Genomic DNA, 17,659 nt, shown 5'->3' on the forward strand with positions numbered 1-17,659 from the left:
ATATATCCAGAAGATGTTCCAACTGGTAAGAAGGACACATGCTCCACTATGTTCATAGCAGCCTATTTATAATAGCCAGAAGCTGGAAAGAACCCAGGTGCCCCTCAACAGAGGAATGGATACAGAAAATGTGGTACATTTACACAAGGGAGTACTACTCAGCTATTAAAAATAATGAAATTATGAAATTCCTAGGCAAATGGATGGACCTGGAGGGCATCATCCTGAGTGAGGTAACCCAATCACAAAGGAACTCACATGATATGTACTTACTGATAAGTGGATATTAGCTCAGAAACTTAGAATACCCAAGATATAAGATACAATTTGCAAAACACATGAAGCTCAGGAAGAACAAAGACCAAGGTGTGGATACTTTGCCCCTTCTTGGAATTGGGAACAATGCTCCCATGGGAGGAGCTACAGAGACAAGAGTTTGGAGCTGAGACGAAAGGATGGACCATCTAGAGGCTGCCATACCTGGGGATCCATCCCATAATCAGCCTCCAAACGCTGACACCATTGCATACACTAGCAAGATTGTGCTGAAAGGACCCTGATATAGCTGCCTTTTGTGAGACTATGCCGGGGCCTAGCAAACACAGAAGTAGATGCTCACAATCAGCTATTGGATGGATCACAGGGCCCCCANTGGAGGAGCTGGAGGAAGTAACCAAGGAGCTAAAGGGGTCTGCAACCCTGTAGGTGCAACAACAGTATGAACTAACCAGTACCCCCTGGAGCTCATGTCTCTAGCTGCATATGTATCAGAAGATGGCCTAGTCAGCCATCAGTGGAAAGAGGGGCCCATTGGTCTTGCAAACTTTATATACCTCAGTACAAGGGAATGCCAGGGCCAAGAGGTGGGAGTGGGTGGGTGGGGGAGTGGGCGTGGGAGGGTGTGGGGGACTTGTGGGATAGCATTGGAAATGTAAATGAAATAATACCGAATTATAAAAAAAGAAAAGGAAAAAAGAAACTGGAAAAAAATCTAATCCATACTACTCTCAAATCAGCAGGAGAATGAAGGAAGACTCAAAACCCTGGTTGTGGAGGTTAACAGCTTCAATTCCTTCCCTTGGCAGGCAGAGTCAGGAGGCCTTTCTAGGCTATACAGGGATATCCTAGCTCAAGTATCAAAAACAAACAAACAAACAAACAAACAAACAAAGGAATGGGGACGAGAAGGGTAAAAATAGGCAGCTATAGGTTATTTTCTAAAGAGGGTAGAAAGTAAACCTATAATAGTTTTGATTCCTATGCCTACCAACAATCTGTCAAATTAAAGGCATTAAGACTATAAGGGTTGAAAAGTGACAAAAAGAATTAGTACAAATTTACCAAGTTCTATCAATCTCACATTATTCCTATTTTTAGTTTGTTTTGATTTCTTAAAATGTTTTTAAGATATTAACTGTTAAAAAAATTCAGTAAAGATATAAAGGGGGAATCCTATCTACTGATGTATTAAAAATCTGGCTTTCATGGGGGTGTGCATGTGCATATTATGGCAAATAAAAGTACTTTGGATAATAGCAGAAAGGCTCGTATAACTATCTTGGAAAGAGAGGGGGTGTTAATGCCCCCGATGAGATGTACTGTGCGCAGTTTTGTACAAATACACAATGGAACAGGCTTGGCTTGAGAAAGAGAAAGTTTTAGCATATGCTCTAAGGACCAACAGTATAAAGAAGTTATTTAACTAAATTAAATATATTTTCAGGCCAGAATAGCAGAGCAATGTTTATGGTAAGAGAAACACAAATCACACTGTTGAGTACATGGAGAATATCCTTTTCGCTCTAGAAAGATGGGTGACTTGGAATGAAAGTTCAAAATGACCAAGCATATGAGTGAGGCCAGGTCACCCAGGCAGTTTAAACTGGATGAAGACAATTCAGACAAACTGAAAGCTGCCTCCTAGTATTTGGAGATATAACAGATGGCCTAGATCCATTTCTAGGGATGCTACTAAGAAACAATTTATAAGTAAGTGTGGTGGTAATGTCTATAATCCCGTCATTCAAGAAGGAAAGTCAGGAGGAAGAGAAGTCATTCATCCATAGCTATATAGCACATTTTAGACCTGCATGAGATACACAAGACCCTGTTTCAAATTTTTAAAAAAAGACTCAGAATTTCTATCTTGAATACATATTTGAAGGGAGGCTCTTGCTGAAAAGGAGACAAGAGAAAAATTTCATATTGGGTGACACTGGAAGTAAGGTAGGTGACCCTGCTCTAGAGGCCTTTCCCACCCACATCTAAAATACCTAAAATTCTGTTTGTCATTCAAGGTCAAACAAAGCATATTAATAGTACTACAAATGCTGCTACAATTACTGGTAACCCCCCAAAACATCCCTTTTTTTATATGAGCGGTGCCATCTTGAGTGGTCTCCAAATTGGGGACTAAAGGAGAAAAGGAGTTTATGGGATTTTAAATTCTGAGAAGTGTTAAAGTAACTTTAATATACAGATGCCTTTGTGTAAAGAAAAGGGGTTGAGATTGTTGTTTAGTCATAGGGCATTTGCCTAGCAGGTTCAAGGCCCTAGGCTCAACCATCAATGCTATGAAGTAAGGGGAACAGTTTGGGAAGAGAGATTGCAATGATTATGGCAAGGGGTAGAAAAACTGGACTAATGTTTATCACACTGTAGGCCTAATAGTGGAGAAAATGTTTTAATTATGACTAGCAGTCAAAGCCCTTGACTAAATTATCATCAGGCATTCTAAGAAATGAGCCCCAGTAAGTTACCAGGCCATCCTTCTTCCATTATTAGGTGCACAATGTTAGGGACATAGCTCAGTGATAGAGGCCTCCTAGACGCTATGGATCCAAACAGTCCATTTAGAAAAGATCCAGAATTCACTGTATACACACGACCCCAAGACACATGCCTGTTTTTACAAGAAATATTGCTTCTGTGACTCTACACCAACATTTTGCTCTTTCTTTCTTTCTTTCTTTCTTTCTTTCTTTCTTTCTTTCTTTCTTTCTTTCTTCCTTTCTTTCTTTCTTTTGCTCTTTCTTTTGCTCTCTCTTTCCCTCCCTCCCTCTTTCTCTCTCTCTCTTTCTCTCTCTCTCTCTCTCTCTTGCTCTTTCTCTTGCTCTTTCTTTCTTTCTTTTTGCGATGCTGGAGCCTGAATCTAGGATTCAGCTAGAGCCTTGAGGATATTAGGCAAAGTACTCTATCACTGAGCTCTGTGCCAACTCCTTTAATGGCTATGTACAAACCTACCTTGTACTACAGCTTTAGACCAGTGAGGTCCTATAACAATTTGTAAGTGTATCGGAAACAGATGCTTCTCAGGATAAACGGGACATGTCACCTCTCTTTGTGTCCCACATCCATATATAACACAATACTAATGGAGACACAAGTGAAGAAGAGGTGCTCTGCCTTTCTGTGCCCAATGATTCCACTATGGAACCCTGGGGCTTAGTTTTAGTCACTAACAGAAAGTTTTAAGCTGACAGAAGCACTAAAGTCTGACAATCTCATCATTAAACATTAAGGACAGAAAATTTTAGGTTTTCATGACAGGTAAATAATATCCCCAAGGTGACAACATCAGTTGGTACCCACAACGGAGGAGATTACCATCTTGTCTCATGGGAGCCTTGAGCCCTAGTTTAACCCAAGGTTCTCTCTACCCAATCAAAGTCCAAAATACTTGGCTATTTTTGGAGTACTATATATTAAAATGTGTGAGAAAAGATGTTAGAAACCATGGTAATTGTTCCAGGTGTGGTTGCTCATGGAATTGCAGAGGGAGAAAAATTGCCATAAGTTTAAGGCCAATCTGAAAGACAATACAGAGCTCTTGACCAGCCAAAGATACAAGATCCTGTCTCAAAATAACATAGCATGCATGGTCATTTCCATGAACTTTGTTTGAATGCATGTTATAACATCTGTACTGATTGAAAAGAACTTACTTCCAATGCATAATACACAGGTTTGTCTCTGCCAAGTTTATATGCTACGGTTGTCAGAAGGCCATGCTCAGAAAATACACACTGTAGGAAAGAAAAACAAACATTTTACTGTGGAAAAAATGTAAAGGTTAGTATAAAGACTTTTTTGTTGCTATTTTTGACACAAAGTTTTACTGTGTTAAACTGGTTAGCCTAGAACTCACTAGACTAAGCTGGCCTTGAACTCACATTAATCTGCTCACCTCTGCCTCCCAAATTCTGGGATTAAAGGCATGTGCCACCTTGCCCGGTTAAAATAGATATTTATTCATAATAATTCTAACAATAAAATAATGAATAAAAGTAAGTCTGAATCATTGGTAATAAGAACACACTCAAACTCGTCATTCTTTGTTTCAAACTGGATTTTCATGAAGAATATGACATGGTACTAAGTCTATATTTTCTATTAACATGATCAAAAGAACACATAGGGAATTTAAAAAAGCATAGAAAGCCTCTTATTAGAATCACTCAAATTTTACAATTTTTCTATCCTTTCAACTGAACCAAGTTAAACCAAGATAAAGATTAAGTAAAAGATGAAGGCCCCCAAAGCAAATTAATAACAAATTATATTCAAGTATTATATATAAGAATGTAAAGAAGACTTCCATCAATCTGAATTCAAAAGAAACACCAACCTTATGGCCCGTGTTGCACAGTAAGAAGCACCCTGTTCCATACCTATAGGCAGAGGCAGAAAGAACAGCTTGACAACTTTATCAAAAGCAAATAGCAAAACCTTAGTTCTACAAATGATCAAAACTGACATTTTACTTAGTGCAACTAAAGTCAATTCATGAAAAGTACTGAAAGCTAACAAATATCACACACTAAATCCTCTTTAAGAATATTTTTAAAAAGCAAGTCTAGGAGGAAATGTTGAGAGCAATTTGTGGGGAAAATGCAGGTATAGAATTTAGCACTTAGTCAGTCATCGGCCAAGGCTGTGTTTATAAAATATGACTAGAGAAGCACCATGACTAATAGCCATTCACCAATAGAGTTGGCTAGCTTAGTTCTGTCACTAATAATAGCTGTCGACTGAGAAACACCACTAGGTTCTGGCAGGGTGATAGGCAGAACATGGAATAGCAGAAAGGTAGCTCGAAAGCAAAGGCAAAAGTGACATACAAGGGAAAAGCTATTTAAGGCTCACTGACTTCATTCTCTCTGCAGGGTCATATATGCCAACAGTGGTGGGATAATCAAAATCAGGACTCAGCAGAGTTGATATGAAAGAACTGGATTTCACGGCAGTCTTATCAGCATAAGCTTTGGACTCAGCCACAAGCCTAGCACTTGAACAATGAATAGTTTTGACTTGTGTATGGAAGATCAGTTACTACTAACTCCAGCTGATACTAGTAAGGGTCACAGAGAAACAGTTTTAAAGTGGGCAGGGATAACAAGCCTGCTCCAGCCACAATTAACTCTGCCTGTGGTAGTTTAAATAGGAATCCCCCACTCCCCCCAACCCCTGGGGCCAATAGACTCATATGTTTGAATGCATGGTCATAAGGAGTGGCACTATTAGGAGGTGTGGCCTTATTAGAGGAAATGTGTTGCTGGAGGTGGGCTTTGAGGTTTCAGAAGCTCAAACCAGGCCCAGTGGCTCATTCTCTGTTCCTGTGGCCTACAGATCCAGATATAGAATTCTCAGCTCCTTTGCCAGCGCCATGTCTGCCTGTGTGCCACCATGCTTCCCAACATGACAATGATGGTTTAAACCTCTGAAACTATAAGACGGCTTCAATTAAATGTTTTTTTATTAAGAGTTGTTATGGTCTTGGTGTCTCTCCACAGCAATAGAAACTCTAAGTAAGACACTGCCTGAGCCTGGAAACCCTGCTCCACAAGTCTTGCTCCTATGCCTTGTACAACCATGGTTTTAAGTGTGTTGGTGACATTCTAATAGTGCCTCATCTGCATGCTGGCAGAAAGATGATGGAAGAATCCATTACTATTATCCTATTGGCTTCACTGTTCTTGGGCAAGAAACATAAGCCAAATGCATTTTTCCCTGATAAATATTTTCTTCATACAACATTATTATGAGTAAGGTTTATCTCAAAATATTCCATTTCTTTCTAAGTGGATTTTTGGCTTGCTAAATGAACAGGTGACACACCCAAGAGGTATGGGATTACTGAATACTTAAGTTTGTAGAAACACTTGTCAAATACACTAAGCACAGGCAATACATTTACAAATTAAAGCACATGAGTTGCAGTACTGCCCCATCACTAAAATGGAAGCTTATTATCTCTCCAAGCTTCTTTTTATGAAGCTGAGTTGGGGTTTTATTAAAAGCACAAAGAAAGGCACTCAAGAAAAAAATCAAACCATGCCTGAGAGTATGGATGTGGGGGCTTTTCAAAGAAGAGTTGTAGTTTACTGAAATACATTTTCAACGCAGATTTTTTATGTTTTTTTTTTATTAGATTGTATTGACCTGGTTGACCTGGAACTTGTTATGTTGACTAGGATGGCCTTGGAACTCTGAAACTATAAACTAGCCCCAGTAAAATGTTTTCTTTTCATAAGAGTTGTCCTGGTCACAGTGTCTCTTCATGGCGACAAAACCCTAAGACACTCCCTAATCTTGGATTTCCTGCCCGACAGGTCTTGCTCCTATACTAGATCTTCCTGCCTCTGCCTCTAGAGTGCTAGGTAGGATTAAACACCTGTAACAACACAGCTGACAACAGGGGCTGGAGAAATAGCTCAGCAGTTAAGAGTACTTGTTGTGCTTTCTTGGAGGATGAGGTTTCTATTCCCAGCACCCACAACCACCTATAACTCCAGTTCCAGCTTATTGGATGCTCTCCTTTGACTTTCATGTATACCAAGCACATGTATTGTGCAAACATACATGTGGGCAAAACACATACAACCACTTATACTTAACTCACTTCGCATGTCCTTGTGTATATAATACATAACTTTACAGTACCACAAACACGGTCCAAACCCAAACTGTTTTCCTGGACCTTTTCCTTATGCCAAGTAATCCTAACCCTCTGTCTGTCCCTGGATCTACACCTTACAACTAATTCTCCCTTGGCTCTCTGCAGTGCCCTATGAAGCCCTGTAGTCTCCCTTTCTATCCTCATCCTTGGAGTCTGTAGTATTAGTGTATAATGGCTCATACCACAGGTCCCTGTCCTCTAGCTTTTCCTTGCGATGACCCAAGACTGTCATCATATTAACTGACAACTCCAGTCACACCTAAGCACCAGCTCATAAATGTTCAGAAGTTATCCATTACCTATCAAGTAGAAAAGAAGAAAAGGAAAAAAACAAAACAGACAAAAATCTTGGCTTGAAATTTACAGCTTTACAGAATGTTTATGGTATGAATGAAATATCCCGTATTGGCTCACGATCTGAACATTTGGTCTCCAGCTACTGGGGCTATTTTGGGATGTTGTGGATGCTTTGGAAGATGAGGCCTAGCTGGAGGATATATGTCACTGGATGTGTGCCTTTGAGGGTTATACTAAGTCCTCAATCTACTGTCCTCTGATTCTTCCTCCTGCCTGCCAGGATGGGAATTTCGCCAAGACACGTTCCTGCCACTATATTGTTCCTCTAAATACCACCAACCCTGACAGCTCTGTTTTGTTTTTTTTTTAAATGCTGAGTACCTCAGGCTGATGTAGAACTCACCACTTAGCACAAACTGTCTGCCAAGTGCCTGGAATACAATCCAGAGCCCCTGGGCTCATGTTGTCTTATTTTCAACCATTTTGCCACCCTAATGTTCCCTTCACTCTCTATACTAAATCTTCCTATTTGTATCCTTATTAAGTGTCTGCTGCACTCTCCAGCACTGCTCATTCTAGAAAACATCATGGTTTTTTTTTTTTTTTTTTTTTTTTATACTGCGGGAATCAAGTCTAGGGTGATTTTTCTGGACTTACTTCAAAAGCCCATGACATTTATTGCAATGTTTCTTATGTCATAGGTACTCAAATAATTATTACCTAACTTCAATTAATAACTTACACATTTGGCAGACCATGGCAAAGAGAGAGAGGAACAGAAAAGAGGGACATTAAAGCTATTTTACTGGGTCCCTATTATATATGTACACTGTGCTGCTAGCTAATGGACTTACAGAGATAGCATCTGACTTACTAGCTTGAGTGTTCCTGGCAGAGGAGGAAAGGGGAAAAAAACAGCCTAGTTTTTCTGTAACTCCTGATTCGGTTGCTGGAACCCTGATTCAAAGAAAATGTTTCCACACTTAATGTTGACACAAGTGTTCCTTCATAACCTGAGGTCACCACAATCTACAAACAATTTTCATATATCCTCTTCCAAACAAACTTTCATTCAAATAAGGTCACCCTTCTCACATAAGGGTGGCTGGTCCTGCTGAATTACAATAACATTTATTTTAGGGATGCTAGATCTTTCATTATTTGTAGAAAACTAACTTAATTGCCTAAGTCAAAAATAATGAACTCATCATGGTAGTGTGTGCCTGCAATCCCATCATTATTTTCCCAGAACTAGGGAGATAAGAACAGGAGTATCGTAGTAAATCTAAAGACAGACTGAGTTACATGAGACCTTGCCTGAAAGGGTGTGCTGACACATGCCTATAATCTCAACACCTGGGAGACTGAGGCAGAAAGATGATGAGTTTCACAGCAGGCGGAGATGCAGTGCAAGGTCTAGGCAAAGGGTCTAGACAGCAAGGCCCTATCTCCAAACAACAAAACAGCAAACTTTCAAAAACAAAACAATAAATCTAAACCAACTAACAAAAATCCTTGATGACAGAACTAGGAAATCCTCATTAAAAAACAAACAAACAAACAAACAAACCAAAACCAAAAAACCATTAAGGATACAATCTTCTGGCCCACAGAATCAGCTGACCAGGGCTCATGGGGGTTCAGAGAGATCAGGAAGCTTAGAGGGCTCTGACCTAGGCCCTTTGCATACATATTATGGATGTGTAGCTTGGTGTGCTTATGGGAATACTACCATGGGAGAGGGGAGAGAAGACAGAGACACTGTCCCTGACGCTCTTGCCTACTTGTGTGACCTTTTTCCTTTTACTGGGTTGCCTTGTCCAGTCTTTATCTGATGGTATGTGCCCAGTCTTATTGTAGCTTGTTATGCTGACTTTGGATGATGTCCCTGGGCGGCCTGCTCTTCTCTGAGGGGAGGAAAAGCAAGATGGGGTTGGTGTGGGGGTGGTAGTGGACGATCTGGGAGAGATTGCAGAAGGGAAAAACATAGCTAGGATATAATATATAAGAGAAGAAGAAAAGAAAAAAGCTGGGCTGGAGAGATGGCTCAGTGGGTAAGAGCACTGGCTGCTCTTCTAGAGGTCAATTCCCAGCAACCACATGGTGGCTCACAACCATCTGTAATAGGATTCTATGCCCTCTTCTGGTATGTCTGAAGACAGCTACAGTGTACTCACATAAAATAAATAAATAGATAGATAAATAAATAAATAAATCTTTTTTAAAAAGCTATAAATATATTAAAAAGTTTAAAAAAGCAAACAAATACTTAAAAAGTATAAAACAAGGGTGCAGGAAGATATATAGTCTTATCGTAAGTTTATGTAAATATTTTCTATACAGGGCAGACAGTAAATCATAGCCACAACAAAGTCTAGAGCCACAAGTACGTAACACAATGAATTGATGTACAAATATTATGCTTGTGACTAACTAGCTTCATTACACTGCATGAATTAATTATTCTCTCCAAATCTTAGTTATCTGACTTATAACATAGGAATAGTAGGATTCCCAAGTAATAGGATTAATGTAGATTGAGGGATATCTCAAGTATATGGACCATTACATACAACACAATAGCCATTGTCTGAACATGTATTTTAATTGTCACTATTATTTCAGCTCTTGGAGCATATTGTTTCTGCCACTCACTATATGAAATGGGGTAGGCACTTTTTAATAACAAATTAAGAGAAAAGAATAGAAGAAAAACATTATTAAGTTTTCTTTTCTTTCATTCCTGCTGTTCCTAAGCAGGATAACACACTGAAAATTATCTTTATTATGGCTTTTCCCCATTTCTTCACAATCCCCATCAATCAATCCCATCTACCTAACTTATTTTAAGAAAGAAAAGAATATGACCTTGGGGTAAAACAACAAAACAAACCCCTGAAACTTGGGACGCTGTGATGGGAGAATTTTCAGGGAATTTGTGGCCAGTCTCCAGCTACCTGGTTTGAAATTCTGTAGGTTAGAGTCAGGTCCTATCTCAAAAACACCAAAACCAAATTAAAAATAAAAGACAAAATCAGAGCTAGGGACATGGTTGATTTGGCAGAATGCTAGCCAATATGCATGAGGTCCTGAGTGCAATCCCCAGTGTGGCATAAAACCAGGTGTTCAGTGTCCTGGCATAGGACTATGTAAATCCAGTAATTGAGTCAGAAAGAGCAGGGATTTCAGGCCATCCTGGCCTGTATAAGACTGAAGGCAGAGGGAAAAGGGGGAGAAAGGTAGAAACGAATTGTAAACACAATGTGTATCTCTCTCCATACTTAAGTGACTAACGTGTTGCCTTTTGGCTGAGCTTTTAAAGCACCAGGAGATAGAAGTAACAAAACAACCTTGTTTCTTAAGCCAGTTCTCTTAAACTCACGTGTTTTTGGCCTGTCCATCCTGGAAGCACATTTGTCCCACCAAAGCAGCAGACTGGTCCCCCAAACACTAAAATTATAAATGACAGCGAAAAATAAAAAAATACTGAGACACTACTAATTTCCTTTCCTGAAGAGCCATAGGTTTATTTTTGTGTCCTTTAATTTATCAAGGAGTGAACAATCTATGCCTTAAATTTCTTCCCATTAGAATTTCACCCATTTATTAATCAAGATAAGACATAAGAATGTAGAGTTAGAATTCATCTTCCTCCCTACTCTCCCCTCCTCCCCTTCCTCCTTCTCTTCTTCCTCCTCTTCCTCCTCCTCCTCCTCCTCCTCCTCTCCCTCCACAATCCCCTTTCTGGAGACACAATCTCATGTAACCCAGGCTGGCCTCTAACTCATTATGTAGCTGACTTAAAGAGAAGGTAAACCACAACAATGTAGGGTGGGGGTGGGGGTGTGGGAAGTGACAGGAAGATATTTGGTGCTAATACTTACCCCAGATATTGGCACACCTTCCAAGGCCCCAGCTTTCTGATAAAATTTTTTAAAAAGGGATTAGGAACAGCCACAAAAAACTTGGCTCTAGTAACATAACTTTAATAGTAATGAACAAGAAGAGCAACATGCCAAAGGAGGTGTGCAGACAAGACAAAGCAAGTGTTTCAGCTACATGAGCAGGACAGAGACAGAGACTAGAAGTGTTCATAGAGTAACAAGAAGAGATAGGACATTGGAAAAGGAACATAAAACACTAGACTGGCAGTCAGGAGACTCAGGCTCTTCTGGTTAGTTAGTGTTAGGCCATAAGCAGTCTGCTGAATCGTGCATGCTACACAATTTATTTACAAAATGACAACTGGGCTACGTGATCGCAGATCAAAGTTAGTGTTTTGATGTGGTTGCTGCTATTATTGAGCAACCAACACATTTTAAAATAACTACTAGCATGGAACATAGTTTCCGGAAGGCTGTATTTTATCAAGTAACTTCTTTCTACTCAAACTACTTTTAAGAAACAGTGCTTAGATTTCAGATGTTCCTTCAAAGAACGTTTAACTTAGACAAGCAACTATTAATTTATCAATGCTGTTTTATTTTTATTTCAACCTCTATGGCCAATAAGAAACAAACTGAGATTTAAGTGGTTGGTTGCCAAAGCTTTATAAAACAATTTTTGAAAAAACATTTTACAAGGCCTAGGATATATCTCAGTGCTACAGCTATTGCCTACTGGTCTCTGGGTCTAGTTCCCAGAGGCCACAGTAGGGAAAATATTACCAAAGAGCAATTTGTGCTGACATTAAGGGATTAGAGGAATTAAGGGATGTGATCCCTAAAGTAAGGAGGATGTACCAGAAAGAACCCTAAGTGAAAAACTTCACATTGACTCCTTTGCCTACCATTTGTTAGCAAATGGCCCTGGAACCTGTAGTGCCCTAGCCATTAACATGAAGACAGTAACAATCTTATCCCCATAAATTTTTGATAGTACAAAATACCATATATACATATACACATATATACATATATATATGTGTGTGTGTGTGTGTGTGTGTGTATGGAGTCCAATAGCAAAACAGAAAATGCCCTGTATATTCTTACTATTACTTCCTTTCTTTCATGCTCTCTGGTTAAAGACTGGCTATTTTTCAAGGCTGGATTTTAGTGCTAGAGATCAAATCCAGGGCCTACAACAAAGTAAGCATGTGGTCTGTCTACTACCGATACACTCCCTGCCTAAGACCTGATATTTTTATTTATTGTATATATTCTTTGAAAATGAGCCTGGATGCTAATAAAAGCTAGACTAGATAAAAGGCTTAACTATCAATCATTATGAAACCCAGAGGCCTTCTCTTTGTATATTTATTATAAAAAGTCTGCTTATACTTCCAATATGATCAAACTTTTAACACAATCTAAGGACCATTCAGGCATATAAAGCGCTCTGTTTTCTTTATTGGGACAGGCTTCTGGAGGATTCCAGGAGGGTCCTCTGAGGGAGCATGCAGAAAAAGTGACAGTGCATTTCCAACTAACTGGTCTGAAACACTGGGCAAGATATTATATAAGACAGATATACAGGATATTTAAAAAAACATTTCTAATGTCACTACTATGTCAAAGGGCAAAGTACATCACAAGTGTACTTTGCAATGGGTAGCATGCAAATCTCTGGATCCCCCAGAATTTTAGAAACATTGATTTTAATCTTATGGAAAATATAAATGAATAAACAAGATTCTGCTTCCTGTAAAGAAAACTAAAATATGACTACAGCTTATAATATTTTAGAAGGTCATGGAATTTCTAAATGCATCTGTTTAGTGAATGGACTTAGGCTTGTCTGAAAAGACATGGAAATGCACTGTATCTTTTCGAAATGAATGAGTAGCATAATCAGTAGGTAGCCTACTCACCAGGCTATGAGAGATTTTCTATAGTCAGCAAGGGGGAGAGAGGGGAACACAAGCATAATATTTTAAATGCAAGAGAAAAGTAGGCCAATTTAATGTTTTCTTTCATCATTCTCTGAAGCAATTTCAAAAATAGCTTCTTCTGCTCTGACCCAAGTGAATTTGTGATCATTCTGAAACTATGAAAGCACTGTAGATAAGCAGTGGCTATGCCTGCCTTAAGCAATTGAGCATTGCCTTAAAAAGCCTTATTCCACACAGAGCACTTAAGAATTCCTGCTCAACCATTAACTAGAACATTTGGCATTCATTCCATTTTTATTAACTCTATGAATGGAGTTCCTAATATTTTTCATGAAATGGCTACTTTTGAAGTTTCCTTAAATTTATTTTTAAGTTTTATTATGCATTTCAAATTTGTGTGCTCAAATACTCGTTTATACCCTAAAAGTTTCTATTCCTGATACTTGACTACAAACTTTCAAAGACGCTAAGCACAGTTACTTTTCTCCTTCTGGGTTTAAGGAAAATGCCTGTTAAGGAAATAGCCTTAATTAGCAACCTAATGTAGAAACAGATTCTTTGCTTTCAGTTTCTTTGTTAAATTGTTCCAAACTGACAAAGAAGGAAATATATACCAACAGTTTAGCCATTAAAAGGGATTAACTAGGAAAAAGAACACTAGATGTGACTAGTACCTGCTCTGAATTAAAAGCAGACATCACAGCTACTACAGTTATATGGGAGGATAAAGTCTCCCAAGCATTCCCACACCACTGTTGAGAGTTAGGTTATCTATAGTACTTTCAAATATTAATATTCAAATGACAAAAACAATATTATTGAAAGGAAAGCCAATTAAAGTTTATAAATAGAACATCAATTGGTAGTAAGGACTCTGAAGTTTTTAGTTATAAAACCATTTAAAAAACATTAAATTCTTATTTTACATACTACCGACACTCACAGAGAAAGTCCCCAGTCCCAAGCTATAAAATATAATAAAGTTAACTGCTGAATTCTAAAGGGCAAAGGTCTTTCTTTCTTAATGAAATTCCTTCCTCCTACTATTTACTTTACCATTAGGCCATAGATCTCAGAAGAACTCCGAACGTTGGGAAGAATTTCCATTGGAATTCCAAAAAATCTGAAAAAAGAGTAGCTTGGGGTATAAAACACTGTTTCAAATAAACATGTAGACACAGTTTAAATACACATAATTGGAAAATAGGTGCACCTGATCACACAATTCAATAGTGACAAACACATGAGTCTAGAGAACATAGCTGTATGTTTGGGTATTTAATAGTCCAAACTTAAAGAACCAAATCAGTATAAAAAATTTTTTAATTTATTTTTTTATTAGGTATTTTCCTCGTTTACATTTTCAATGCTATCCCAAAAGTCCCCCATACCCACCCCCCCAATCCCCTACCCACCCACTCCCCCTTTTTGGCCCTGGGGTTCCCCTGTACTGGGGCATATAAAGTTTGCAAGTCCAATGGGCCTCTCTTTCTAGTGATGGCCGACTAGGCCATCTTTTGATACATATGCAGCTAGAGTCAAGAACTCTGGGGTACTGGTTAGTTCATCATGTTGTTCCAGCTATAGGGTTGCAGTTCCCTTTAGCTCCTTGGGTAATTTCTCTAGCTCCTCCATTGGGGGCCCTGTGATCCATCCAATAGCTGACTGTGAGCATCCACTTCTGTGTTTGCTAGGCCTTGGCATAGTCTCACAAGAGACAGCTATATCTGGGTCCTTTCAGCAAAATCTTGCTAGTGTATGCAATGGTGTCAGCATTTGGAAGCTGATTATGGGATGGATCCCTGCATATGGCAATCACTAGATGATGATCCATCCTTTTGTCACAGCTCCAAATTTTGTCTCTGTAACTCCTTTAAAGCACACTCAGGAAAAAAAAGAGGCTAACCCATAAAGAATAATTAATGTCATGGCTGGCGAGATGGCTCCACAGGTAAGGGCATTTATCATGGAAGCGAATGATCAGAGTTTGATACATGAAAGCCAAAGGGCAGAAAGAAAATGACTCATAGAGGTACTCTCTGGCCTATATACACAAACCTTACATGAGTGTATATACCCACATATAATATATAAAGTTAAAACACATATATACAATAGAATTTGAGTGTGGTAGCCCATACCTATAATCCGAGACCTTGTGAAGCTGAGGCAAGGGAATCCCCACAAATTCAAGATTAGCCTGGGCAACAGTGAGCCATTATGCCACAACAATGCCCCCAAGCAACAAAACAAAACCCTCAAATACAGACTTGCATACTGTAGTATCAACAATATATGTTAATATACAATGGCCATTTGCATACAGTACAATTCAGGCTCTAGACATACAGAAGAACATATAGTGAAAACTGCATAACTTACTCGCAGAGCTCTTTATCCCATTCCAAAGAATGAATGTTAAAAAGCATCGTCCTGCTTGCATTTGTTACATCTGTACAGTGGACACCCCCATGGATTCCTCCTGTTAAACTCTAGATGGAATGAAAGGAACAGAGTAAGTCTGAAATAATCTGCAGTTTTATTTAAATGTTGTCAGGGCAATTGTCAGCAGCAGGGTGCATAAAACAAGTGGAAGAACCAAACATTTCAATAATTGAGGTCTCAACAGCACTCAAAAATATAATGTGAGCTACACATGTAATTTTAAAATGTCCAGGAGGTGTGCCTGCAAGATGGCTCATCAAGTAAAGACACGTGCTGCTAAGCTTTGATGGACTGAGCTAACTCCTGGGACCCATAGAGTAGAAAAGGAGAGCTGATTCCCACACGTTGTCCCTCTGACCCACACAAATGCCATGACACGCATTCCCCCTCATGCTCCCACAGAGGTAATTTAAAAAAGGTAGCTATGTTAAAAACAAGTAAAACTATAATATATATATATATATATATATATAAAATATTCCATCTTATTTAGCTACTGTGCTACTGTAGCATATCTAAAATAATATGTGAACATATAATGAATAAAATATTATTACTACACTTTACTTTCTTTGGTCTTAAATCTGAAATCCAGTGTGCATTTTATATTTGTAATATAGCACAGTTCAGATTGACAGCACTCAAATATTCACAGCCTCACTTGTGTGCCTATTGTATTCATGCAATTGTAGTCAATTCCTGGGTAAGCAAAAGTCAGGTTTTTTTTTTTTTTAATCTTCTATCTTTGAAAAATACAGAGCTTTACAAACTTTGACTAGATGAAATTTACCTCTTCCAAGGTTTATAGGAAACCTGTCTATTCTTATTTTCTTTTTTTCATAACACCTCTTTTGCATATATCTTGAAAGCAGAATTTTAAGCTCGCTATAACACCTTGGGAAGCAATAGTGCCTTCCTTCAAGTGTAAGGAGGAGGCAAGGAAAGAACAAAGGTAGATAAATAGCATCCTATGGGGTGTGGCCCCAAAATGTTCCCTCCTGTCACCTGCAGCTTGTGCTTCCCATTTCCTACATCATTCTGCTTCAAGGTCACTGCTAGAGCTATTCATTCAACTGTGACGGACATATGAGAAAACACTTGGCTTCTACAAAGCATAAAGCATACAGTCCCTGGCCAACTATAGACGAATGGAAAAGGTAATTAACTCTTCCAGGACAGGTTCTAAAGATCTGCTCTATGGATTCCATAAATGAGAAGAAGGACAAGACTAATCCGAAGTTCCTGCAAATGTTGAAAAGGTTCCTCACATAGTTACTGAAGTATTCACAAATGGAATTATGTGAGTATAGATGAAGCAAGATTGGCACAGAGGTTTATGACCTTATAGTTGGCTTAGTGTATTGCCTATGTTGGTGACAGCATTGCCTGTTTGGGAGCACATTAACAAAAAATGCCCATAATAAATGTAACAGGGATAAAAAGGGACAGAGAACATAAACCACAGCAGGACATATACTATAAAGATACATATTGTGGAGCTGGAGAGATAGCTCAGCAATTAAGGGCATTAATTGAGGTTCAATCACCAGTACCCACACATCACCTCACAACTGTATCATCAAGTCAAGTCCCAAGGAGCGTAACTCTCTCTCTGGCCTCAGAGGACACTGCATGCACATGGTACACATACATGCAGGCAAAATACCCATGAAGACAAAATAATAAAAGAATTTAAAAGATAAAAAAAATCTACATTACAATCCAGGTGTGATGACATACATATATAATCCCAGAACTTGGGAGGCAGAGGGAGGAGTCTTCACAGCAAGTTCTAGGTCACCCAGGGCTACACATAATGAAATCCTGGAGAGAGAGACAGAGACAGAGACAGACAGAATGGAAATGGCTGGATGTAGTGACTCTTGGTACATCTCAAGATTCAGGAGACAGAGGTTGGAGGAAGATTGGTAGAAGTTTAAGTCTGACAGGGTCTACACAGTGAACTGCAGACCAGTCTGGTCTATATACTGTAAGACCATATCTCAAAAAGCCAAAACCAGAAAAATAATGAGTCATATAAATATCTAAATTACTGACCTGTGTGCTGCTCTGGACAAAATATTTTAATATAAAATTATGCTATGGTTTAGTTTCGCATCCTGGCATGA

The 17,659-nt window shown here is 38.8% G+C and overlaps 1 protein-coding gene across 6 annotated transcripts in view; it reads right to left on the minus strand.

Annotated features, from left to right (window-relative positions):
• The window catches only part of Gk (glycerol kinase), a 72,613-nt gene that overhangs the window by 21,715 nt on the left and 33,239 nt on the right, over positions 1 to 17,659 (minus strand). For 3 of the 6 annotated variants that reach the window (XM_029472971.1, XM_029472970.1, XM_029472972.1), the window contains 7 exons: positions 15,468 to 15,577; positions 14,142 to 14,208; positions 13,065 to 13,082; positions 11,140 to 11,175; positions 10,638 to 10,705; positions 4,628 to 4,670; positions 3,945 to 4,025 (listed from right to left, as the gene is read on the minus strand). In XM_029472971.1, the coding sequence (XP_029328831.1) occupies positions 3,945 to 4,025; positions 4,628 to 4,670; positions 10,638 to 10,705; positions 11,140 to 11,175; positions 13,065 to 13,082; positions 14,142 to 14,208; positions 15,468 to 15,577 (423 nt within the window). The remainder of the gene's footprint in view (positions 1 to 3,944; positions 4,026 to 4,627; positions 4,671 to 10,637; positions 10,706 to 11,139; positions 11,176 to 13,064; positions 13,083 to 14,141; positions 14,209 to 15,467; positions 15,578 to 17,659) is intronic. The other 3 variants (XM_021152829.2, XM_021152830.2, XM_021152832.2) reach the window with 1 other exon arrangement.

The sequence above is a fragment of the Mus caroli genome, chromosome X (assembly GCF_900094665.2).
Source record: "Mus caroli chromosome X, CAROLI_EIJ_v1.1, whole genome shotgun sequence".
Lineage (NCBI taxonomy): Eukaryota > Metazoa > Chordata > Mammalia > Rodentia > Muridae > Mus > Mus caroli.